Source organism: Polychytrium aggregatum, assembly GCF_025602895.1.
Source record: "Polychytrium aggregatum strain JEL109 chromosome Unknown BJ171scaffold_28, whole genome shotgun sequence".
Taxonomy (NCBI): Eukaryota; Fungi; Chytridiomycota; class Chytridiomycetes; order Polychytriales; genus Polychytrium; species Polychytrium aggregatum.
Genome location: NW_026516230.1, coordinates 360,920 through 382,919, shown reverse-complemented (window position 1 = coordinate 382,919; position 22,000 = coordinate 360,920). Strand labels below are relative to the sequence as shown.

At 58.2% G+C, this 22,000-nt stretch overlaps 9 protein-coding genes across 9 annotated transcripts; 4 read left to right on the top strand and 5 right to left on the bottom strand.

The window, feature by feature from the left end:
- Positions 1-453: 453 nt before the first annotated feature.
- BJ171DRAFT_460966 (uncharacterized protein) lies at positions 454-1,296 on the top strand. The gene is made up of 3 exons (XM_053108460.1): positions 454-630; positions 776-1,165; positions 1,288-1,296. The coding sequence occupies exons 1-2, from the start codon at positions 504-506 to the stop codon at positions 931-933; spliced, it is 285 nt and encodes a 94-aa protein (XP_052964950.1). The 5' UTR covers positions 454-503; the 3' UTR covers positions 934-1,165; positions 1,288-1,296.
- On the bottom strand, positions 965-1,978 carry BJ171DRAFT_583682 (protein-tyrosine phosphatase; the record flags this gene model as incomplete). The annotated part of the gene is made up of 4 exons (XM_053114265.1): positions 965-1,134; positions 1,269-1,441; positions 1,635-1,762; positions 1,946-1,978. The coding sequence occupies 4 exons, from the start codon at positions 1,976-1,978 to the stop codon at positions 965-967; spliced, it is 504 nt and encodes a 167-aa protein (XP_052964949.1).
- Positions 1,979-2,425: 447 nt separating this feature from the next.
- On the top strand, positions 2,426-7,785 carry BJ171DRAFT_460964 (uncharacterized protein; the record flags this gene model as incomplete). The annotated part of the gene is made up of 8 exons (XM_053108459.1): positions 2,426-2,827; positions 3,037-3,235; positions 3,366-3,999; positions 4,230-5,138; positions 5,385-5,800; positions 6,001-6,170; positions 6,472-6,830; positions 6,938-7,785. The coding sequence occupies 8 exons, from the start codon at positions 2,426-2,428 to the stop codon at positions 7,515-7,517; spliced, it is 3,669 nt and encodes a 1,222-aa protein (XP_052964948.1). The 3' UTR covers positions 7,518-7,785.
- Positions 7,780-10,466, bottom strand: BJ171DRAFT_444046 (ergosterol biosynthesis ERG4/ERG24). The gene is made up of 7 exons (XM_053108130.1): positions 10,094-10,466; positions 9,673-9,788; positions 9,073-9,526; positions 8,926-8,952; positions 8,762-8,799; positions 8,320-8,569; positions 7,780-8,161 (listed from the first exon to the last, which is right to left on the bottom strand). Exons 1-7 carry the CDS (start codon positions 10,416-10,418, stop codon positions 7,935-7,937), a joined length of 1,437 nt encoding a protein of 478 aa, XP_052964947.1. The 5' UTR covers positions 10,419-10,466; the 3' UTR covers positions 7,780-7,934.
- A 255-nt stretch (positions 10,467-10,721) lies between these two features.
- Positions 10,722-12,607, bottom strand: BJ171DRAFT_512405 (small-subunit processome). Its single transcript, XM_053111656.1, has 6 exons — positions 12,520-12,607; positions 12,111-12,315; positions 11,842-11,952; positions 11,344-11,500; positions 11,088-11,215; positions 10,722-10,953 (listed from the first exon to the last, which is right to left on the bottom strand). The coding sequence occupies exons 1-6, from the start codon at positions 12,537-12,539 to the stop codon at positions 10,762-10,764; spliced, it is 813 nt and encodes a 270-aa protein (XP_052964946.1). The 5' UTR covers positions 12,540-12,607; the 3' UTR covers positions 10,722-10,761.
- Positions 12,608-12,738: 131 nt separating this feature from the next.
- BJ171DRAFT_569379 (survival motor neuron interacting protein 1-domain-containing protein) lies at positions 12,739-14,809 on the top strand. The gene is made up of 3 exons (XM_053113567.1): positions 12,739-13,479; positions 13,589-13,794; positions 13,939-14,809. Exons 1-3 carry the CDS (start codon positions 12,826-12,828, stop codon positions 14,609-14,611), a joined length of 1,533 nt encoding a protein of 510 aa, XP_052964945.1. The 5' UTR covers positions 12,739-12,825; the 3' UTR covers positions 14,612-14,809.
- A 30-nt stretch (positions 14,810-14,839) lies between these two features.
- BJ171DRAFT_512400 (uncharacterized protein) lies at positions 14,840-16,793 on the bottom strand. Its single transcript, XM_053111655.1, has 3 exons — positions 16,513-16,793; positions 15,430-16,391; positions 14,840-15,384 (listed from the first exon to the last, which is right to left on the bottom strand). Exons 1-3 carry the CDS (start codon positions 16,714-16,716, stop codon positions 15,243-15,245), a joined length of 1,308 nt encoding a protein of 435 aa, XP_052964944.1. The 5' UTR covers positions 16,717-16,793; the 3' UTR covers positions 14,840-15,242.
- A 157-nt stretch (positions 16,794-16,950) lies between these two features.
- On the top strand, positions 16,951-19,627 carry BJ171DRAFT_162938 (RNA pol II accessory factor, Cdc73 family-domain-containing protein). Its single transcript, XM_053105888.1, has 7 exons — positions 16,951-17,521; positions 17,801-17,868; positions 18,006-18,177; positions 18,336-18,603; positions 18,852-19,084; positions 19,215-19,288; positions 19,459-19,627. The coding sequence occupies exons 1-7, from the start codon at positions 17,161-17,163 to the stop codon at positions 19,558-19,560; spliced, it is 1,278 nt and encodes a 425-aa protein (XP_052964943.1). The 5' UTR covers positions 16,951-17,160; the 3' UTR covers positions 19,561-19,627.
- Positions 19,628-20,280: 653 nt separating this feature from the next.
- BJ171DRAFT_162964 (uncharacterized protein) lies at positions 20,281-21,978 on the bottom strand. The gene is made up of 2 exons (XM_053105889.1): positions 21,772-21,978; positions 20,281-21,584 (listed from the first exon to the last, which is right to left on the bottom strand). The coding sequence occupies exon 2, from the start codon at positions 21,579-21,581 to the stop codon at positions 20,373-20,375; it is 1,209 nt and encodes a 402-aa protein (XP_052964942.1). The 5' UTR covers positions 21,582-21,584; positions 21,772-21,978; the 3' UTR covers positions 20,281-20,372.
- Positions 21,979-22,000: the final 22 nt, after the last annotated feature.

Below are 22,000 nucleotides of genomic sequence, written 5' to 3'. Positions count from 1 at the left end.
GACAATCACATTCGATCGATACAGCCCGTTGATGAAACCCTGCTCCCAGTCAGCGCCGCCACAAAGGCAGAGGCTGTCGAGATATATATGGGCTGCTGTCTCGCTCCGACTGTTGGCCGACAGGGCTCCATGCAGGGCCATGGCATTAACGGTGTCACTGCTGACTCGATAGCTGCGAAACGTGTGAGGAGTCAGTTGGTGGCGAGTGGGTCCGATGAGAAATGCGATGGCTCGCCCACCTGATGAACACATCGTGGACGTCATATTCCAACTGGCACTTCCACTCTGCAGTCGGAGTCGCTGGAGTGTAGTCTCGAGGCTGCATGATGATGGTCGGTGGTGTATTTGCTGCTGCAAGGTGAGGGTCAGGCTGGATGGCGACAGTCGGCGGGTTGGAGCCAGATGTTGCTTGAGCCATATGGGGCTTCGTGTGAGGTGCACGCCTTTTTTTTGACTTGGCCATTTTGACACTCTGAATGCAAACGCTAACGATATGAAGGCAAATGAGGCTGTTCAAAGACAGGCCGAGAAGCGCAAGAAAGAAGCCGAGGCAGGCCTTTTCAATCTGTCTTGCCGCCACCACCCGAACTCTTGCTGACCCATCACGAATTGTGACTTCGTATGACACTTGTATGACGCTTAACATCTCGTTGACAGCTCTTGCTATTGCTCGATGTCATCATCCATATGGCTGTCTGTTCCATTTCGCAGTGATCTCCCTATTCCACATTATTAATATCAATATCTCTGCTGCCGACTGCTTATTGATCCCCAGCCGATGCCGGTATGGGCAGGTGTCTGAAACATTCTGAAACCGTACTGCAGATCCCACTTTCCATCAGCCACCTGATTGTATCATCCCACACTTCACCCTGGATGGGAAACGCTCTTGGCTCTCGGTTCGTCGATCATTCATTTGATGATCAAGAATGAATATAATGCATGGCCATCTCTTGGGAACAGCTCACAGCCACTTGGGGTGCGTCACCGGCACCCGAACCAGGTCCGTGTCAAACAGCTCGATGAACTGCTCGTTCAGGACCCGCACTTTTGGCCCAGCATACCGCCGGTACTCTTCGAATATGGACGTCAGATTCCAGCGCTGCAGCTTCCGCAAGCACCCGACGACCGTGCCTGGGGGGATGGCATTTGCACCATCGGGAAGGTGAGTTTGGGAAAGACATTCCGATCTGCCTTGCGGGTCGAAGTTCTGCTCCTCTCGCTCGAGATGGCGCCGATCTTTGCCCAGCAGACAGATCTGTCCTCACCTGTTCGATGCCGGCCCAGATTGCAGACGACGATCAGTGGATAGTTCTTCGGATCAAGAATAAACTCTAGTGCTTCGAGGACGACTTCCTCGGATATCGGGTCCCAGGCGTTCGCCGATGCACTGGCGCCGAGATGATGGAACTGTATCTCTTGGTCGTCGATGAAGTTCAGACTGGACATGGATCAAATCGAGTTTGCCGAGCCAGAAGAGTCAGCGACGGGGCATCGCGTGGTTCGATCGAGCTGTTGTTCGATCTGATACAGATGAAAACGCCTCGAGATCTGCATCCAGTTCATCCGTTCGAATGCAAGCTCGGCTCCTCCGGCTCGATCTCGATCTCTTGATCTCTCGAGCAGCCACCTACAAGCGCTGATTCGGCTCCTCTGGGGCCAGAAAGACGACTGTTTTGAGGCCCAGTCGCTCGACGAACGGAAAGTTCAGCTCGTTCGGCTGGCCAGATCGATAGAGATCCTCCTCAACCATCCCAAAGTTCTGGAGCACGCAACACGAAAGCGCAGAGACAGGCAAGAGGGAGGGCCGTGTGAGCTGGGGTCGCTGGTGATTCAAGGCATTCGGCGTTGCTGGGGACTGCCAGGGATGCTCTCAAATCATCGCAACTCGTCCCTGCCCGACTCTGGATACGAGCCGCAACCGTATCCATGCCGTCAAGCTCACCAGAGGCGGGATGTAGTGCTGCGAGTGCGCCATGGCTGTATGATTGCGGACAGCTGCTGGTTGGGGCGGGTGGAGCCAGATGCAGATGAGGAGAGAGTCGACGGCCGATCCCAGACCGTTCTGCTCTCACAATCAGCCCGCCCTGCTGGCTTCGACGGGCCTCATCTCGCAGCCGGTGTCGGATATACGGCCAATATCACTGTGCGATATAATGCGGCAATGCAATACTATGCACTGCTCCATCGCCATGATTCGCTCCTGCTCGATCGTCGATATGCGGTGAGGTCATCGCCCATGCAGATCGACATCAGCCCAACAATCCTGCGTTTCGTCGTGCGTCCTGATCCAAGCCCAAACGCATCCGGAGCCTCAACAAACCCGATAGGCCTCGGTTTCCTCCATCTTCCGGCTTTGCTCTTGGCGGCAGCCCCCGACTCGTTTGCTCGACGCCAGATACTGCAACTCTGAATCGCCCTGCCCATGAACGCTGCTCGTGAGTCCCTGGCCTCGGAGCCGTTCGAGCAAGAGCCTGCTCGGGCTCCCGAATACACAGTCATTGTTGGGCTGAGGTTCTCCTCCTTCCGGCACCTCCTGTTCTACGCCGCCTCGCTGGCTTCCTTGGGGATCCTCCCGCTCGTGGCCAAGTTCAATCCTCGGGTCTGGAGCTTCTGTCGGGCCCGGGTCGACTCTTTCCGAGATGCCGAGTATATCCTGGTCCGTGGCCTGGACGGAAGCTGGAGCGAGCTCAAGGTGTGTCGGGCAAAAGCCGTAGAGAGCACCGGGGCGAGCCATGCCCGTCGCCGCACCGGCGAAATCACCTTGGCCTGGTTTGAGTATCGTAAAGTGCGATATGTCTACTCGGAGGAGACACGATCGTTCCAGGTGAGGCCATGGAGCATGAAGCTTGGGCTCGATCGGCAAGGGAGTCGGCCAGATGGATGCCAGTGCGATGTCCGTTGGGATAGGCCGGAGCGGACCACGCAGCTTCTTGCAACACCTTGGAATTCCAGTCGACGAAGCATCCGGGCTGGGTTGTTGGAACGACGGCTGTGCGGCAAACTCATCGCTGCCACTTTGCCTCTCGATATCAGCGCCACTCGATGGTGCTTCAAGCAGCATCGTCGGCAATCCATGCCATGGCTGGCGGGCTCACCACCGCCCAGGTCCAGCACGCACAGCTCCGGAACGGGAAGAACAAGATCGAAATCGAGTCGCCTACCGTCCTGGAAATGATTGCCGACAAGATCATCCACCCGATATACCTCTTCCAGCTCGCAGCCATGGTTATATGTGCGTTCATTTCTGCAAATGTCAGCGATATGCAAAGCGAGACAATCCGATATCCCTTGCCCCCGCATGGCAACAGGCCGCACCCAGCGCCGACCACGTGGCATGCTAACAACGTCGCTATTGCTCCCAGGGATCGTCGAGGAGTATTATACCTACAGTCTCCTCATCTGGGTCATGACGGTGTCCTCGATCGCGTGGGAAATCTATGGCGCCAAGCGCAACGAACGCAACCTCAAGCGGCTCATTGTGACCCAAACGCTCTGCCGGGCATATCGAGACGGCAAGGTCGTCGAAATCAACTCGGAGGAGCTCGTCGTTGGCGATGCTGTTGTGATCGACAGGAACGACGGATCGCCCATCACCTGCGACATGGCTCTGATCCAGGGCGACTGCGTCGTGGACGAGTCCAAGCTCACGGGCGAGTCGATTCCCGTCGAGAAGACGTGCCTGCCTGTCTTTGATGAGGAGGGTGCCGTATTCTACTCCTCGGACGTCTGCAAGAAGCACACGATCTACAGTGGCTCGTCCATCCTCTGCAACGAGACCAACGGATGGTCGTCGCCGACAGACTGTGTCGGCAACGGAGATGCGCTCACCATTGGCATCGTCGTTGCCACCGGTTTCGAGTCTAACAAGGGCGAGCTCTTCCGCAACATCCTCTATCCAGCCAAGGTGGACCTCAAGTTCAACCGGGATGCCCTGCACTACATGGGGCTGCTGGGATTTGTAGCAGTCGTGATCCTGATCACACGCATTGTTACCGGGTAAGCCACCGCTCTTGGAGTCCGGCTGGTCAGAAGCAGGTGCCTTACACAGGACAACAGGACAACAATGGGAGACGCTCACGACAGCATGCATCGAATGCTGCTCTTGCTCACTCCATCTTTCTATTCTCGATCTCCTACGCCTCATTGTCTGGCTTCACCCCACTCCATTATCTCGCCCTCGACGCCTGTATCCGGTCGTCGATCAATCACACACCTGGCGGAGACAGTGCGCTGACAGGCAAGACGTTTGTGCAGCTTCTCATGAACTGCCTTGACATCGTGACGATTGCCATCCCTCCGGCCCTGCCCCTGGTTCTGACCATCGGCGTCGGCATCTCAGTGGGCCGCCTCAAAGACCAAAAGATATTCTGCATCAGTCCGCTGCGGGTGCTGTTTTCCGGCCGCATCAACATCATGTGCTGGGACAAGACCGGAACGCTGACGATCCCCTCGCTCGAGTGGGTCGGATGCGACCCCGTGCGGGACTCGAGTGCCTTCGGGGGCGTCACTCGGAACGTCGACATGTACGCTGATCTCTTCCGAGTCATGCTCACCTGCCATTCGCTCGTCTATCGAAACGAGGAGATTGTGGGGTCATCCATCGACCGAGAGATGTTTGGTGCCACCAAAGCAAAGCTCAAGTATTGCCCTTCCAGCATCAACATCGGCATCGGCATCGGCATCGAAAACGCGACCGTCCCGGCCATCGCACAAATTATACCTGACGACCAGCCCGCGCAGGATCTGTTCATTCTCAAGCGATACGACTTTCACGCAGACATGCAACGCAGCGCTGTTGTGTTCTACGTCAAGGACAGCAACCAAATCTATCTCTCTGTCAAGGGCTCGCCGGAGGCCCTGCGGGGCATCTGCGCTCCCAGCACGGTGCCCAAGCAGTACTATTTAGTGCACCGACGGTTTGCCTCACAGGGGTTCTATGTGATTGCCTGCGCCATCCGCAACGTCACAGAGATTGTGATGAAGCGTGGGCTGTCCCAGCTGAATGGCCTGCAACGCAGTGTGCTCGAGCAGGACCTCCAGTTCACAGGCTTCTGTCTGTTCGACAACCGAGTCCGGGACGAGACTCCGGCCGTCATTGGAACGCTGAACAATGCCAAGATCAAGTCGGTGATCATGTAGGTTCTTGGACATGGGCTGTCTACTCCTCGCCAGTGACAGCACCAGTGTATCATTGTCATCTGTATCTATGGCCATGTCCACAGCGACACCGGCGGTGGTGGTGGACGAGTGATCCTCGCTCCATCGAGTACATGCACAGCAATGCCGACCAGTCTCCAGGCTCATGAAACCACAGTCGCTACATTCCTACCTGCTCTAACGGCACTGTCCACTACCATCGAATCTATCGAATCTGTCTGCAGAACAGGAGACAACCCCCTGACAGCCATCCATGTCGCCCGCCAACTCGAGTTGACCAAGAAAGTGCTGCTCATTGACCTGGACGAAAGCGGCGAGGCGACCTTCCACACGGTCGAGCAGATCTCGATGGACGACATGGACGGACACGACCCGGCCACCCCAGTCCTCACCAACCCAGAGGACTATCAAAAGTACCCGATCGAGGAGCTGCCACAGAGAATGACGGACGAGATGAAGCTGTATGACCTGACGATGACCGGGCGAGCCCTCGATCGCATCATCCAGGGCTGCCAAAGGTCGTTCATAAAGTGGATCATCAACAGAACAAAGATCTTTGCCCGCGCGACACCGACGCAGAAGGGGTGGATCGTGTCCGAGTTGATCAACCAAGGCAACTTTGTGGCAATGTGCGGCGACGGTGAGTCCGGAGAGTGTCAGGAGCTTGTTCTGGCGGAATCAAGCAGCCCATCTGTCTGATACCTTTGCCGAGGCCGGGATTACTCGCGCTATCGATCCAAGGTCAATCGTATGTGCCGCCGCATTTCTTGGATGAACAGCCATGTGTGGGATCTCGCTGGCTCACCAAGCAATCAATGCGCTCCGTTCGATGCTCTGCAGGCACGAACGACTGCGGCGCACTCAAGGCAGCGCATGTGGGGCTCGCCCTGTCGGACTCGGAAGCCTCGGTGGTCTCGCCATTCACGTCCGTGAAAAAGTCGATCAGCGACATGGTTCGCCTGCTGTGCGAGGGACAATGCGCTCTGGAGACATCGTTTTCAGCATTCAAGGTGATTGTATGGGTCGTGCAGGGCCGAGGGAGCGGCAGTGACAGTGACGGTGACGGTGATGGTGATGGTGATGGTGATGGTGATGGTGATGGTGATGGTGATGGTGATGGTGATGGTGATGGTGATGGTGATGGTGATGGTGATGGTGATGGTGATGGTGATGGTGATGGTGATGGTGATGGTGATGGTGATGGTGATGGTGATGGTGACGGTGACGGTGACGGTGACGACCACATTGGCAGCATTCTCATATGGAAAAGGGCCGCAGCTGTCTAACCCGATCTCATCGGATAACGGCCAGTACATGACACTCTACCCGATTATCCAAGTGACCATGACGGCGTCGCTGCTGCAGCTCTCGTCGGCCCTCTCCAACAACGAATTCCTCTTTGACGACGTCCTCGTCGTGCTCATCCCCGCCGTTCTGATGCTCTACACCGGCCCGAACACACACCTGACCTCCGATCGTCCCACCGAGAACCTGCTGGGTCCCTTGGTGCTGTCGTCGCTGATCGGGCAGATTGCAATCTGCACCGGGTTCTTCTTCATCAACCTCAAGCTGCTCCAGAACCAGCCGTGGTACTGTTCGGCCGAACGGGCAGTCTTCAATCTCGACCGAAACTGGCTGCCGATCAATCCGCTGCTGCCGTCGTATCTCTGGTAAGTGGCTTTCGTGGGATCCGTGGGATGTCATCGTGTGTGCGATCCACCAAGGCATTCCCGCAAACCAAGTCGCTGACCACTCCGAGGACGCACGCACATCGCAGCTATCCCATCAGCCCCGTCGACGACACCTCGCAAGGCAATCTCCTGCGGACCTACGAAAACACAGGTGTCTGGCTCTTCAGCCACTTCCAGTACATCTTTGTGATCGTCGCCTTCACAGCCAGCTCGCGGTACCGGCGGCCGCTGTGGACCAACATCGGGTACTTTCTCTACCTGATCTTCATCGTCTGCTTCCTCACGGCCATGCTGGTGGTCAGCGACAGCGACATTGATTCGCTCAGCAACGGAACGTACTACTGGCGACTCTTTCCGATGCGCAAGGGCGTATCACAGGACTATCGCTTCGGGGCCTGGATCCTGGCAACGGGCCAGTTTGCGCTCTCGGTGGGCTGGGAGATCCTGGGCGTCCAGATCTGGATCAAGCACTGGGTGCAGATCCGCGAGGGCGTCGCCCAACTGAAGAAAGAGGCCAAGATCGACTATGGCGTTGGATACGGCGAGAGCATCAAGGCAGCACCGGTCTACATCCGCTCGCAGGTCAGCGCCAAGCCGAATGCCTCTGGATACCAGATTCTCCAGGACAGCCTGGCGGATAGATGGCGCGGCGACAATCTTGTATAGCGCGCACGCACGGGGACAGTACCGCATTGTGCAGATGCAGCATTGGGCAAATTGTGGAAAGGGGGCGTCTGTTTGTCCGAAGTGTGTTGACAGGGGCAACACCTGCGACATCAGGGTCATGGCGAAAATGTGTATGCGAATATACCGAATTGCTCGCAAGACAGCACCGATCAACGCTCGCACATGCACATCCGTGCGCCCACCCATCCATCCATCCATCCATCCGCCGGAGGGTCAAACAGTACGGGGATCGAGACGCGAGGAAAGGGATATCGAAGCGAGCTGTATTCGGTGTTGTGATGCTCCAGGGAGCCTTTGATGCTGTCCGAGTGGAGCAGCTGCCTCAGTCCCAGAAAATGCATTGACGCTGCAGCGTGAACGCGACAACGAGCGACCTCGAGGTCAGGACACACCCGTTTACCAGATGTAGGGGATGAGCTTGTAAGGCACGGCCTTGCAGTACTGGTCCCAGTAGTGGCCGTACTTGTTCTGGCATCGGTCTTGGTCACGGAAGATGCGCTGGACGAGCAGGAAGGTCATGTAGAAGATGTAAAAGTAGGGGAGGATGTGGCCCGTGCCGCACGACATGCACATGGCAAGGGAGATCATGAGATCGCCGACATAGTTGAAGTGGCGCGAGAGACCTGTGTGGAGGCACGGAATCGAGGAGACGAGTTCAAAGGATATCAGTGAGCAACACGGCGAAGGCACACGACGGCTTTGGACCTCGTGGGAAATGGCACTCGCCGAATCAGGTGGCGCCGCGCAGCCGGAGGCAAGGCAGCATCGACAGGATACGCACCCCAGAAGCCCGAGATTAAGAGAAGCGACTTGCGGGTCTTGCCGTCCGAGGTGGCAAACTCGGTGCGGATGACCTTGGCAGGCTTGCCCCAGATGAGGCAGTTGCCATCGGTGCGGCGGACAATGTCCTTTTGGTGGTTGACGGCGCGGAAGATGTAGTATCCGGCGAGACCCACGGCGAGGACGGCGCCGGTGTAGGGGAGACTCAGGTCGACAGGGTGGCGGACGAGATAGTGGGATTGGAGGGTGTACTGTGGCGAGATCGGCTGATGATGGGCAAGACAGAGCGTCAGCATCCGTGTGAGTCAAAAGTCATCTGCTCAGCTGGACGCTCAACATGTGTGCTGGATCGCTAGTGCTGCATCACACCGTTGAACGACCATGCTGGATGACGATGTTGGATCACCACGCTGAACGACCACGCTGGATGACCATGTACATACCAGGAAGGGCAGCCAGACACTGTCACCCCAGGCAAGATCTGGTGGGATTCAGGATCATGAGTCGGGCAGCAAGTATGTTAGATAGCCGGCGTGGCGAAAGCGCACGATGCGGGCTCCCGCATGATGGTCATGAGGGTGGGTCGGAAGGGAGCAAAGTAACTTACAGAAACCAAAGTGGTCGTGGCAAATGTCTGTTGATGGAGAGCGTAGACTCGTCAGTCGACGGGGACGTTTCCACCCCAAGGCAAGCGATATGGCCGGCCGCTGGTCCAAAGCGTGTGCACGGAGAGCTGCAGATCGTCACAACATACCGATGGTGCGCAGGTACCAATCCTCGTTGTAGAAAAAGTCAAGGACGTAGATCAAGTGGAACAGGTTGACCAGGATCATGGAGTTGGTCACGTATCCAATGTTGTTGTACTGAGCGGCAGCAAACGACAGGTTGATCAGGGTCCAGGCGACGATACCGGGACGGCCGTTGTGGAAGAGCTTGAAGTCGAACCACTTGCCAATGCGGGGGTTGAACTCGATGCCCATCAGGAAATCGTAGATGAAGGAGGACGAGAACTTGCGGTCGGCGGGGTGCGAGGGGAAGAGGTTGGCCTTGACGTACGAGAAGAAGGCGAGGAAGAAGCCGTAGACGTTGGCCGAGATCAGGAGGGCGCCCCAGTTGTCGTGGATGATCGAGGCTGGGAAGAGACCGAGGCCGATGGAGCCGGCGATGAAGAGAGCGTGGGTGATGAACCAGGCGCGCAGACCGTTGACCTGGAGCACGGAGCGGAACGGGCGACATGTGCGAGGGTTGGTTGTCAGAAGCACAATGGGTTGGGTCCGGCAGACATTGGCGGAGGACCGACATATCTGCGATCTGGGCCATCGGCGTTCGGGGCACATGCGCTGCTTGCACTTACGACATAGGGAAGGATCAGACCAGCAGGGGTCTCCTGTCCATAGCCAATCTTGGCGGGAACGAAGACGTACAGCGCGGCCTGGAAGAACAGCCATCCAAAGTACAGATAGAAACCCTCTGTTGCGGATTGAGCAAGGGTATGTTGTTAGAGAGACACGGGGAGGGATTTGGATGGAAATTCAGTGGCATGAAGGGGGATATGCAGCACATATGATCGCGAGTCCCGGATTCAGCGACGATGGAGGAGCAAGGGGGTGTGTTGACGAAAGCCGGACAGTTGAGCGCTCTCCATGAGCAGACAAGTGCGGTGCCCGCCAGATCCCCGGATATTCCGATACCCAGATCCCCATGTCCATGTTTGCATATGCCCAGATCCTCCAGAAAGCAGGGATCACACGTGTGCATCAGAACAAGCGGATCACCTGCAGTGGGCTTGGGGAAGAAGTCATCGGTCAGGAATGCAATCCAGCTCTTCGAGTCCGACAGATCGTAGGTGAGAAGCTTGCTGGCGGGGCCAAGGATTTCGCATTGGTACTTGTCGCAGCTGACCCACATGTAGACCACAAAGAGGGGCGCAAAGAGGACGGTGATGTACGAGCCGATGATGGTCAGGATGCCGATCTCGCGGGCTCGGCCCCAGGTCTTGCCGGTCTGAGCGACCAGGGTCGGGGCCGTGGCCTCGCTGGAGCCGGAGGCCTTGACGTTGCGCTGCTTGAGGGTGCTGGTGGAGTCTTGGGTGACGGCCATGGCGGATTGAGGGCCGTGGGATGGGTGGGATGGGTGGGTGTCTCCGTTGGACCTTTCCGGGCGAGGAGCGACAGAACAGATCTCCGCGGCCGCCCGAGCGGCTTTAACGCCGGGCCGAAACCGGGGCGGCTGCGATCGTCGCACCAATCGCCGCGCGTGTGCTGCGCTTCTGCTTTTGGCAGTAATGCCGCCGAGCGCTGATTGGCTGCGGCGGCGGTCAGTCCACCGAACACGTGCATCGACTGTGGCGGTGCTGAGCAGGATTCGGCGCTCATGAACGGACCGAGTGCAACCGAGTGGAACTGAGTGCGACCGAGTGCAACCGAGTGCAACGGCCATGGCTTTATTTCTTGCGCTCCGCTCGCCACTTGTATATGGCCAGGCCGCGTTTGTCGTGGCCGACCTTCTTGCGGGCGCCCTTGCCCATCAGCGCCTTCTGCAGGTCCTGTTCCAGCTGCAGCTTCCGCAGCTGTTCCTCGCGCTCGGTGCGAGACAGAATCTCCCGGTAAACTCCCTCGCGCTGCTTGGTCATTTTCTGCAGCGCCCCAAAGAACAGAGCAATCAGCGTCGTGCACGGCGAGTGCATATGAGGAGGAACGTCCCCGACCAAGATGATCGGCATTCGCCGCAATGCAATCGGCCCTCGCCATAACCCACACAAGCACGTACCGCTTTGCTCAGCTGAGCAGGAGCCTGGACCTCGGCCTCCTCGAGCAGCTTGTATGTCGGCCTGTTGAACTTGCGCCCGAGCAGCTCCTCTGGGGTCTGGAAGTGCTCCGCAGCATCAAACTGCTTGACTGGAGCAGACATGACCAACAGCTTGTCAGCACCAGGCACCCAACATCGCCTGCCGGCACAACCGGTCTCCTGAGCACCAGGCAGTGCTTGTGCCGAGTCCAGCAGCAGCTACAGCGAGGTGACTCACCGTCGTCCTCGTCATCGACAAAGACTGTGTGTGTGGCCTTGCTTTTCGATCCCGAACTGGTTGATGGTGCAGCGTCGTCCCTGTCTCCGCCAGCCGCCTGGGCGGGCTCGTCGTCTCCTTCAAAAAAGTGCAGACTCGACTCCATTTTCCCGAGTTTCTGTTGTCAGCATGCGCCATCAGGGCATCAGGGCCATGTCGAGCAGTTCCGATTCCACAGCCGCGAGGGGCACATCGATCCAGTGCGGCGACGTTCGACGAGGTGAATCATCGTTCAAGAGTCGACAGAGTCCGACGGGTGTGCATGTTGGATTCAGAGGAGCGACGTCAGTGTCCAGATCTGAGCGACGACGCAAACAGGACCGCCGAATGATGCAGAGCAACAAAAGCGCCATGCGGCGATATCCAACGTTCCAACGTGTCCACCAATCCGATCGTATCCATCAATCCAGCGTGTCCAACGAATTACGACGCCATCCATCAAGCTGCCGATAGACGCACCTTTTGGTTGACGCTTCGCTGATAGTTGACATAGTTCTGATCTTGCGTCTTGAGCAGCGTCAAAAAGTCGTGGTCAAAGTGTTGATTCCGCTCCTCGACATGGACACCGCCCTGGATTGTAAAGCCAAGGCATCGTTAGTATGCAGCACGCAGCATCGCCATCGGTGTGAAACTTGCTCTCGGTGCGTCTCTTGGTCGAAACAATCTGCTGCTCGCCCAGCGACCCAGTCCAGTCGATCAAGACACGGCCGGCCTCGTCTTTGCCGCACCTTCGTCTTGGAGTTGACCATCTTGAAATAGAACTCATCCTGGTTGCGCATCGAGGCCTTCTCGCGCAAGGCCTTGAGGCGCTTCTGCTTCAGGTTGTAGTCCTTGGCACGGAGCTTGTAGTCCTTTTTCTTCTCGAGCAGGCCCAGGTGTGCTCTCGCCAGAGGCTGAGAGCGCTCCTTGTGCGCTCGACTGTGGAATGCTTTTCTATACACGGCAGCGGGGTTGCAGCGTCAGGACGAGCACATCAGCGCTGCAGCAAATGCGCTTTTCTAGAGGCGCACGACGGCCGTAGCCCAGCCGGATGGCCAATGCCGCAGGTCCATGCGTCCAGCCTCCCGAGCAAACCGGATTGCCGCAAGGAGACATTGGGCCACAGCCGCCCGGGACTGTCGCTCGAGCAGAACTCACTTGAAGGCCGACGACGACATGATGACGCTGTGGTATTGTTCTGCTGCCGATTCCTCCCTTCTTGGATGTCGGTCCCTGGCTGGACGAAAGTGCAAGAGGTGGAAGCTGGGTTTTGTTGGCCAGAGAGCGACAAAAAAAAAAAGCGCAGCACTCGGCGAGAGAGACCGAGAGCGTCCTCGCCCAGCGAGGGTGCTCTCTTCTTCCATCCCGGCTTATCAGATCCAGCCCGGCATCTGCAGCCCATCGCGATCGTTCCGTCTGCCATCGCACACTCTGCCCATCGTCCGTGTGCCCTGCGCCAGGACCATGGCCCCGAAGCGCTCTCGTCATGACGGCCGCCGGAGCGGCCAGCTGAACGACGACGACGATATCGAACAATCGCTCAAGAAACGTGCCTTCCCGCTCCATGAATACGAGGAGCAGCTGGCCGGGGCAGCGGATACCCCGGCCGACCCAGATGCGCCGCCCATGTCGGCCATCGAGTACCTGAAGCGGGTGCGCACAGAGGCCGAAATGTACCCGTCCTTCAAGACAGCCGTGCTTGAGCCGCATCTCCAGCAACAGTCGGCCCCGGCAGCTTCTGGGGCGGCAAAGAATCCCCTCGACATTCGGGCCATGTACTTTGGATCGCCTCAGCTGCACCAGGAGCCTGCATGCGCCATCATCTATCGCCCGTCAAAACTCTGGATCGACCAGTTCATCCAAGACTTTTCCGTGTTACACGCTGCGATCCAGAAGCAGTATCTACACCAACGATCCAAGGCAAAGCCGGCGATGCGGCTGCCAGCGATCGGCGACGAGAGGGGCTGGAAGCGAATGATCTTGGGCAGAAGCCAGGTCTCTGAGCGGGTCGACCCTCTCCTGAGCATCCTCAACGTTCTCGATCAAAGCAAGGTCGTCATTCTGCTGAGCCACTGCCACCGCTGGTGTCAGAACTCGGACTTTGAGAATGTGCTCCAGGTACTTGAAGTAGACAAGATTGCCTCATGAGTAGCAGCAGCATCTGGGACCGAGCCGATTGTTACCACCCAAGTTGTAACTGCCCATCGTCATTTCCTCCCCCTCATAGAGCCAGTGGATGTTTGCCTTGCTGCTGCGGCTTGACCCGCTGCTGACCTCGGACCAGATCACCGTCCTGCGAGACGTGTGCAGAAAGTGTATCAAGCTGCGAGCCGAGCTGGATCCCGAAACAACTGACCCAGGGGCATCCATCGTTGCCGCGCTCAACATCGTCATCTCCATCATTTCTGTATTCTTTGGACAAAAGGATCTCAGGTATCGCCTCACACTTGCAACGGCGCCTTGCGATTCGGTGTTGCTTGTGCGGGGAGGGTCGGGGTTTCTCGCCAGCTGCTTTCGAGCAACGAACGATGCTGTGCTCTGATATCGACCTCACAACATTTACATGCGGATCCACAGAGATACCGAGTTCTCCGACTCCAAGTGGGCCGAGAACATGGCCAGGGACTACCGAGGACGGAGAGATGGATCACAGCCATCGATATCGCCACCGCGTGGTCGTCCGCACGATTCCGAACATTCGACGCTGCATGCCAGCGAGTTGGTCGAGCCTCGGCAACGGGGCGGAGCCGGGATGGAGCCGAGCGACGACGCAGAAGATGGCGAACTGGTCGAGCTGGATGACTTCGAAGACGTCCAGGTTCAGGGCCGAATGGATAGTGAACCAATGAGGAACGAAGCCGGACAGACAGACGTTTATGGCCCATCGAACGACGACAACGACAACGACGACAACGACAACGACGACAACGACAACGACGACGGGGTCAAATCGACGAAGATGAAGAGGGCGAGATGGTGGCATGAAGCTCAATGTCGCCTGCAGTCCTCGTTCATGGCTGGCATTTCCGGAGGAGCACCTCGAGGCTGCACAGCCCACGATGGAGGCGTATACCACGAGACAGCATCGACTGATCATCATCAACGCCGGCGCACTCGGTTCGACTTTGGGAGGCTCGTGCTCGCCGGTGTGTCTCATCAATCTCCTCGAAGGGATGGTCAACTCAGGAACAGTCGAGAGTGGACACCGGGCACATCGCTAGCCCAGCGAGGCGAGACCCAACGACACTGAGGATGTAGGGCGATCGCGATGGATCAATGCGGCCGCAGCGCTCTGTCTCGCTGTGTGAGCGATACGATCTGCAATAACACGGATCACCTCCGAGTGAAGACCTCCAGTCGCCCTCCGGTCTCCACAGTCGACTTGCACTGCCCCCTGGGACTAGATGCATAGCGCTTGCCTTGACGCCACGACGCCTTGCCAACGACAACCACCACCTCGGTCTCCTTGGACATATTGTTTGACCATAGATGCAATGGGTGGGTGGGTGTATTCAGGTCCCAGAAAACGACGCCCTGGTTCAAAACAGGGTGTCCCGTTTCGTTTTGGGAACGATGTAAAAGATTGTGACAATTCAAAGGAGAGAGCGGCGCAGAGGGTCCGCATTGGCGAGTTTGGCGGGAGGGCGACATTCGTTCCGAGCCGGCCATGCAAGTCCACGGCCGGCGACACAGACCATCGAATCAACTTGTCCAAATAAGCCAAGCGTCGGGAAACTGGACGGATTGACAGAGTCCGATCGAGCAGATCAGGTTTGGCTCGCGAGCAGGTACACACCGGTCCAGCAGTTGCGGTGCGACAAGCACATGATTATGTGCGGTTGGACTGCACATGGGCATCGTGGCCGCTTCGAGGACATGTTCTAGTTGGTCTTGGAGCCCAAACCAAGGGCTGACACAATCGGTTGTCGGTAGCGGAACAAGATAAAGCTGCCGACAGCGACAGCCGCAACGCCGGTGGCGACCGAGAGCCAAAACTGAGTCTGTTCTGTGGCTCTTTTGCGCAGGCGCCGCTTCTCCTTATTCTGCTTCTGCTTGAGCTTGCGGCGCTCGGCAGTGGTCAGCGGCTGGCTATGCAGCGCGGCCGTCTCGCCGGCCTGTCCACCTGCACTTGCAACAATCTCGCGCGCCAGGACGGTCGAGACGAGCGAGTCGAGATCGGGCTTGATGCCCGTCGCCTTGGCTTCCTCGGCAACACGGACAAGCGTCGGCAGACTCGATGGCTGAAGCGACTGCAGCTGTGGAGGCAGAGCAAGGTTTGGGTCGAGAGACATGGCGATGGTGATGAGCCGGACGGCCTCGCGAATGTCCTGTTCGACGCCGAAGCCATTCAGGTAGAAGATGCCGAGGTTCCAGGCCGACTGAGGGTGGCCCATTTTGGAGGTCTTTTGCCAGAAGCCGGCGGCACGGGCCGGATCAGGATCGCCGAGGCCGTTGCCGCCCTCCATCAGCAAAAGGCCCGACTGGAAGGCAGCTGCGACAAAGATGTTGGGCTGGGTGTCTGCCAGGAAGGGATCCGAGACAATACAGCGGTTGAACCACTCGAGGCCGGCGCTATACGACTTTGATGCGCCATGGGTGCCCTGCACATGGACGGTGCCGACAATGTAGCAGGCTTCCGAATTGCCGAGCTGAGCAGCGCGGGTGTGCCAGAGCAGCGACCGCTCGCGATCCTGCCGGAAGGGGATCGAGGGACTCTCTTCCTGACCGATCTCATACCAGGCAGCGAGCTTGAGCTGCGCCGGGATCGAGTCCAGCTCAGCGGCTTTGGTGAAGAGATCCAGACAGTTCTGAGAGACTTCGCTCTCGCCCTGGGTGAGCGAGGCCAAGATGTACATCGAATGCGGGTCCATATCGAGCTCCGAGTACAGGCCGGCAGTGACGACCATCGGCCAAGTCACGCCCTCATGGGCCTTCTCGAGGTGGATGGTCAGAAGCTGGTTGCCGTTCTTTTGGCTCTTCTCCAGCTGCCAGATCGAGTCGTTGCGCTTGATGGGCCGGAACAGCTGGCCCTGTTTGCGGCGGTGGGCAGAGTCGGAAGGGTTAATGGATGGGCAGGCCTCGGCAGAGTATGCAGAGATGAGGTACTGTGTTGGGTCGGCGTGCGATGTGAGGCAGTAGACAAAGGCACACCTTGACTCTGGGCTGTGGCTCGCCCTCGATCACGCAGAGGAGGGCCTTATCGCTGAAGGTGATTTTGACCATGCTCGATGTCAGATCGCGCGAGACAGGGAAGGCAATGACGACCTGGTCGTTGGACTGCGACCAGGTGTAGAGCCCGCCGTCCGGGAAGGTCGGGACGGGGACCGGGGCTGGTGCGGGGGTGCCCATGATCATGGCTTGGCTCTGCGGGGCGGTCTGCGGGTGCGGGTGGTGGATGCCGAGCAGTGCCGATGCAAACCAGACGAGTCGCAGGAAAGCCCAGAGGAAAAATCGACACATGACGATGAGAAAAAAAGGCTGCGGCCAGCCCTTGCCCTCGGCGCCCAGCCCTTGCCCCAGCCCTCGCGTCATCGCTCCCGGTCGATCCGCCCCTTTGTCGGCCCATCGCCTGCCCTGGCATCGTCGTCTCGATCTCGGGCTGCACTCCCAAACCTCCGTATCTGCCCGCTCACACCGGCCGTGGCCCTGCGTCGCCTTGACTCCAGATCGCCCTCGCTTCTGCACCGCGCACCGGCATCTTCTGTCCCTATCCGTGTCTGTGGAAAAGACTATCTCTTCCGCCGGATCCCTCAGCTCGCACCGCTCCCGTCGCCGATCGACCACCCAGCCCTCTCCGCCATGGCCGAAGCCGTCGCCCTCTTGCGAAAATACACCGTCGACCAGACCCAATATGTCCTTCTCCGGACCGAAGACCCCGGCTCCCAGGTGTCTGACATTGACCAGGCCGCTTACTTGCTCTTCCCAGCGGAAAACAAGGTCTTCCGGCTGCAGCAGCCGTCGTCGTATCGCGAGTACTCGCTCCAGACCATCCTGTACTTTCTGCAGTATCGCAAGCTCGACCACTCGGCCTATCTCCAAGCCTGCGGCGATCGCGACATCGAGACGGTTTCGTTTATCCACAGGAAGGAGCTGGAGGGATATCTCATCGGCACCCTGGATGCCTCTGCCATCAACCTGAACATTCCCGACTCTGTTCTGGGTACGACGGCGCGACGACTTCCACTCGTCCGGCATTTCATTTGCTTGCTCTGCTTGATCGGAGTGCGGTTAAGCCTTCGGCTGCTGGATCTGGCAGAGGTTCCCGCCCTCTGAAGGCAGGAGATACAGGCGGCAGGGAACGACCGATCTCGGAGTACCAAAGTCGTTGTGGATGGAGCAGCACTGCACTCACTGGGACAAGGCTGAGGCACGCATGTCGGGGGGGAGAAAGGCTATTGATGAGTCTCCTCGACATAATTCATTCTCCTCGGTCAATCAGGCAAGCGCCCGGCTGAAGACAACGTCGATGCTGCGAAACGGGGACGTCTGGATGTGGCGCCCGCCGAGGTAGGACCTGCAGATCGTCGGCAACGCCTGCTCTGACAGCCGACGGCATCCAATGCCGAATAGCTCCCGACTCCTCCCAGTCACCAACTGGGATACAAAGGCCCGCTGCTCTGACTGACTTGATGCCCTGGTTACAGGGACTGAACTCGATCAAATGGATCACGGACCACGAGCGCACCGTCTACAACCGAGCAAGCATTCTGTCCATCAAGAGCACCAGGAACTTTTTGGGCCTGCAAAAGCTGGCCGCAGAGATTTTCGGAAAGCGGACCAAGCAGCCGCCGCCCCAGCACCCACCAACAGCCGCAGGTATGTCCGAGCTGATGGAGGATCAGCCCAGCCAAGTACTTTCGGGGAGACAGCCATCCAGCTTGCTTCCTTGCTCTGTTGCAGTCACGGAGCTGGTCCACCACTCTCGCTTACACCTCCATTTTCGATGCCCCTGACCCTGCCTCGGCTCACATCAGCCAAGAACGGTCCGCCCCGCGATCCTGCTCGCCCTGCCGCACAGTCCCGTCTGCCGCAAAAACCACAGCCCCCGACTACAACACACCCAATCTCAAATACCTCAGACAAGCCGCGTGCGGACCCGCGATCGTCATCGTCCTCGGTGTCAAAACCGACGTCTTCCAGGCAGGACAACAAGGCCAAGGGCACTCCCATTATCGTTGTCCCGGCCATTGCAACTTCGCTGATCACGCTGTACAATGCACCACAGTTCCTGCGAGACAGCGTGTGAGTACTTTTGGCCAGCGCGAGGATGAGGGCACCATTGCGGCAGATCGGGTCTGGCTTCCGCTCCATCGTCCAAAGCCAGGCAAGCCATCAAGCAAGGCAGCCTCCCGCAAAGTTCCTCGTCGCCACAACGCCCTGCTGCCACTCATCTGCGATTTGCGCATTAGCTCAGCGCGACTCGCCGTGAATACCTGCATCACGACTAAACCACAGCGCAATCGACTGCATCTCACGGTGACAACACACAGGTTCCAGCCGTCTGAGGAGATTCGACAGGCCGCCAAGCAAAAGCCGCTTCCTGTCACCATTGAGCGACCCAACACCGCCACCCGAACTGGCCCGAAATCCTTCCAGATCACCGATTCACCGGAGCGGCTGACGGCCGAGGAATGGGACAATGTCGTCGCCGTCTTTGCCACGGGCCAGGCCTGGCAGTTCAGTCGATGGAAGTACAACCAGCCCGTGGACCTCTTTTCGAAAGGTCTGTTGTTCGCTCAGTCACTCTGGCAAGAGACGAAAGTCGCTTTGATCCGGCAATCTAATCCAACAGACTGTGCCCTCTTAACTCACTTGACATTATACCCTCTGCTGCTTTCCTCTCATGGCTACAGTCAAGGGATTCGCGCTCAAGTACGCCGATGACCCCAAGAACCCCTGCGCTAACTGGAATGTCGAAGTCCTGAACGTGAGTACTGGAGTGGGTCATTCTGGTTGGACATTTGATGATCACCCTGATCAGCAGTCGACTGCACTGGACAGCTATTTCGCCAAGTCGCCAGGAAGCCATCGGTGGCCACGAGCATCCATCGGGACTGCTCGGATCTGACGACAGCTCATCCCTTGGTGTGCATGCAGATCCACAAGAGCCGTCGCCACCTGGATGCCCAGAGTGTTTACGACTTCTGGAGCCACCTGGACGAGTGGATCGCAACTCACAAGCGCAACCAGTTCGCCTGAAGCTGCATCTATCGGAACCTCAGTGGAGTCGGCGACATTGTCTGTGCAATAGTCTATAGGATGGCATATCAGCCGCAGTGGAGGCCGAGCCGATACCGGACATGGCTCGGGTGTATACAGCCAATGACCTGCATTCAGCCGTGAATCTGTGTCTCGTCGGTCGCACACATCACTCTGCCTGATGACCTGCACACTCGTGCATCGGCTTGGATGCAGCGGCGCCGGCATCGACGGGGCACCGCCGGATCACGCAATATATGCCGCGAGCGACTTTCCTCGGCAACACGAGCCTGGTCTGGTTTGGTCGGGTCTGATCTGGTCGGGCGAGAAGCAGACGCAGGCAAGAGAGAAATGTTGAACCAAGAATGTACAGCGCAGAAGAAGGCAGAGCCACAGAGCTGCCAGACACCGGCACTATCGATGGGAAAAGCGAGCGGACGATATTGCATCGACAACGACACAGGATTCGGGACACTGCCATGAGCGACTGGCGGCACATGCAGGAGATGATATCGAGAGTAGACGGAGAGACCAAGAAGGAGGAGGAAATGTTGACCAAGACAATCGACCGAGACAAAGGAAGACATGCTGCATGTGAGTACAGGACGGGCGACATCGACAAACTGCATCGGAGAGTGGATATTCAGGACGGCCGTGCGGTCTTTGAGAGAGACGCGATGGCCAAGGAGGCGACGGCTGCGGGATGGGTATGGTTAGCAGCCAAGGACAATGGTATCAGCATGTCCGGTATTGCAGCAGTCATCGCTGTTGCTGCTGTTGTTGCGCACATCGAGCGATGGGTGTGGGGCTTCTCAGCGCTTGAAGAGTGTCCTCCACCATCCCTTGATCTGGGCCGTCAGCCAGTCGCGGGGAGTAAAGTCTGGATACGCCTCCATGAAGCGGCTCTTGGCCTTCTCGAGGCTGCGTCGCTGTGCATCGGTCGTGCTGAACTCGTAGAGCGGACACCGGTTGCAGTCGCTGCACCGGCCCGTGGTCGAGCTGACGGTCGAGATCAAGTTCAGCCAGCGCTGCTGGTGGCAATGGCAAAAGTGGTCGTATCCGCGGATGGTGTAGTGGCAGACCCAGCACATGTGGATGCGGCAGTTTGGGCAAGTCATTTTGTTGCAGGAGCGTTCGTCCGTGGTCTTGGTGATGGCGAGATGACACTTTGGGCAGACAAGCTTGATGGCCCTGGACCGAGCTTCCTCCAGGACCGAGTCGAACAACAGCTGAAGGCGGTCTCGCCGCGGCAGCTTCCGGAGACTCTGCTGGCATTCTCGCTGGTGCTCGTCGATGGCCCCGACGATCGGGCAGGTGCAGCGGAGGCAGATGGTTGCTCGGCAGTCATCGTTGCAGCATCGGAAGGTGGTCTCGACTTGAGGCTCAGCCATGGGTTGGACTGATGCTTTCGACCGTCCAGGCTGCCAGTGGTCGTTGCCGGTGGTGCTTCTGCTACTGCGGTCGGTGTCTTCTTCCAGACTCAGCGACGGAAAAGGGTCCTCGGCCAGGAGGCCCTCCCAGTCTTCAGCCGGATCGAGAGTAACCAGATTCGGCGTCCATGACCAGAGCGCCATGGTGACCCCGACGACAGTGCCCCAGAGCGCCTGGATCCAGCGCCAGAGCAACTGGGCCTGCTCCCGCCGCTCCTTCTCCTCTCGTTCTTGGATCGTGCGGACCATGTCGGCGTCAATCTGGTAGAACCCGCAGCTCGGGCACTTTCGCAGGCCGTTCCGGGGTATCTCCAGATACTGCTCGGCCTTGCCGACCTCGAGGGAGTGCTTGTATCGCCGAGCCTGGAGCGGGTCTTGGCCCTCGAGGGCGGGTCCGACGTTCTTGAGGACACCTTCGCAGCCCTGTATGCCGAAGCAGGCCAGAGGCTTGCCGTAGTTGGAGCTCTTTTGGAAGACAAAGTTCTCGACGGCCGAGTTAGTGCAGGCGTGGCAGTAGATGTGTGTCGGATTCGAGGAGCACTGCACGAGCGGGTCCGATTCAGCCACTTCGAAACAGCATTGACAGGACATGGCCTGCGAATGGGGATTGAGTGAGAATGCGAATGAGAATGCGAATGAGAATGCGAATGAGAATGCGAATGGGAACGAGGTTTTCGGGAAGTCGGTGGCGGCTGTTGATGGTGGGGGGCGCCTCAAATATCAACAAACGATGCCGCCGCCCGGAGACGGACAAGATATCGACGAAATGACCGCGGGGTACCTACGGGAATGCCGAGGGGTGCTTGATGATGCGGGGAACGGCCTGTGTGGCTGGATGGATGCTGGCACGGCTCTCGGCCGGGCGAGATCGAGGCAGTTGTGTGTTTTGTCGAGGTCCGTTTCCTTGGCAGGACAAAATCGGCCATTGGCAGGACAAACCGGCCTCTGCCTCGATCAGCCGCTCATCCTCGCCGTGGCCTCCAGATAGCTCCTGCAGCCCGCATCCCTCC

What these genes read in the sequence shown, in the direction of transcription:
- BJ171DRAFT_460966 (XM_053108460.1), top strand. Translation starts at nt 504, where the DNA reads ATGAGGCTGTTCAAAGACAGGCCGAGAAGCGCAAGAAAGAAGCCGAGG. An exon ending in TGTGACTTCGTATGACACTT is followed by an intron (nt 631 to 775) that starts GTATGACGCTTA and finishes ATTGATCCCCAG; the next exon opens with CCGATGCCGGTATGGGCAGG.
- BJ171DRAFT_444046 (XM_053108130.1), bottom strand. Translation starts at nt 10,418, where the DNA reads ATGGCCGTCACCCAAGACTCCACCAGCACCCTCAAGCAGCGCAACGTC. An exon ending in CTTCCCCAAGCCCACTGCAG is followed by an intron (nt 9,789 to 10,093) that starts GTGATCCGCTTG and finishes AATCCGCAACAG; the next exon opens with AGGGTTTCTATCTGTACTTT. An exon ending in GTCTGATCCTTCCCTATGTC is followed by an intron (nt 9,527 to 9,672) that starts GTAAGTGCAAGC and finishes TCCGTGCTCCAG; the next exon opens with GTCAACGGTCTGCGCGCCTG.
- BJ171DRAFT_512405 (XM_053111656.1), bottom strand. Translation starts at nt 12,539, where the DNA reads ATGTCGTCGTCGGCCTTCAA. An exon ending in TGGTCAACTCCAAGACGAAG is followed by an intron (nt 11,953 to 12,110) that starts GTGCGGCAAAGA and finishes TTTACAATCCAG; the next exon opens with GGCGGTGTCCATGTCGAGGA. An exon ending in TGTCGATGACGAGGACGACG is followed by an intron (nt 11,216 to 11,343) that starts GTGAGTCACCTC and finishes TGTCTGCTCCAG; the next exon opens with TCAAGCAGTTTGATGCTGCG.
- BJ171DRAFT_569379 (XM_053113567.1), top strand. Translation starts at nt 12,826, where the DNA reads ATGGCCCCGAAGCGCTCTCGTCATGACGGCCGCCGGAGCGGCCAGCTG. An exon ending in ACTTTGAGAATGTGCTCCAG is followed by an intron (nt 13,480 to 13,588) that starts GTACTTGAAGTA and finishes TCCCCCTCATAG; the next exon opens with AGCCAGTGGATGTTTGCCTT. An exon ending in TTTGGACAAAAGGATCTCAG is followed by an intron (nt 13,795 to 13,938) that starts GTATCGCCTCAC and finishes GCGGATCCACAG; the next exon opens with AGATACCGAGTTCTCCGACT.
- BJ171DRAFT_512400 (XM_053111655.1), bottom strand. Translation starts at nt 16,716, where the DNA reads ATGATCATGGGCACCCCCGCACCAGCCCCGGTCCCCGTCCCGACCTTC. An exon ending in AGCCACAGCCCAGAGTCAAG is followed by an intron (nt 16,392 to 16,512) that starts GTGTGCCTTTGT and finishes CGCCGCAAACAG; the next exon opens with GGCCAGCTGTTCCGGCCCAT. An exon ending in CAGCCGCTGACCACTGCCGA is followed by an intron (nt 15,385 to 15,429) that starts GCGCCGCAAGCT and finishes GAAGCGGCGCCT; the next exon opens with GCGCAAAAGAGCCACAGAAC.
- BJ171DRAFT_162938 (XM_053105888.1), top strand. Translation starts at nt 17,161, where the DNA reads ATGGCCGAAGCCGTCGCCCTCTTGCGAAAATACACCGTCGACCAGACC. An exon ending in CATTCCCGACTCTGTTCTGG is followed by an intron (nt 17,522 to 17,800) that starts GTACGACGGCGC and finishes TCGGTCAATCAG; the next exon opens with GCAAGCGCCCGGCTGAAGAC. An exon ending in GCACCCACCAACAGCCGCAG is followed by an intron (nt 18,178 to 18,335) that starts GTATGTCCGAGC and finishes GGCTCACATCAG; the next exon opens with CCAAGAACGGTCCGCCCCGC.
- BJ171DRAFT_162964 (XM_053105889.1), bottom strand. Translation starts at nt 21,581, where the DNA reads ATGTCCTGTCAATGCTGTTTCGAAGTGGCTGAATCGGACCCGCTCGTG.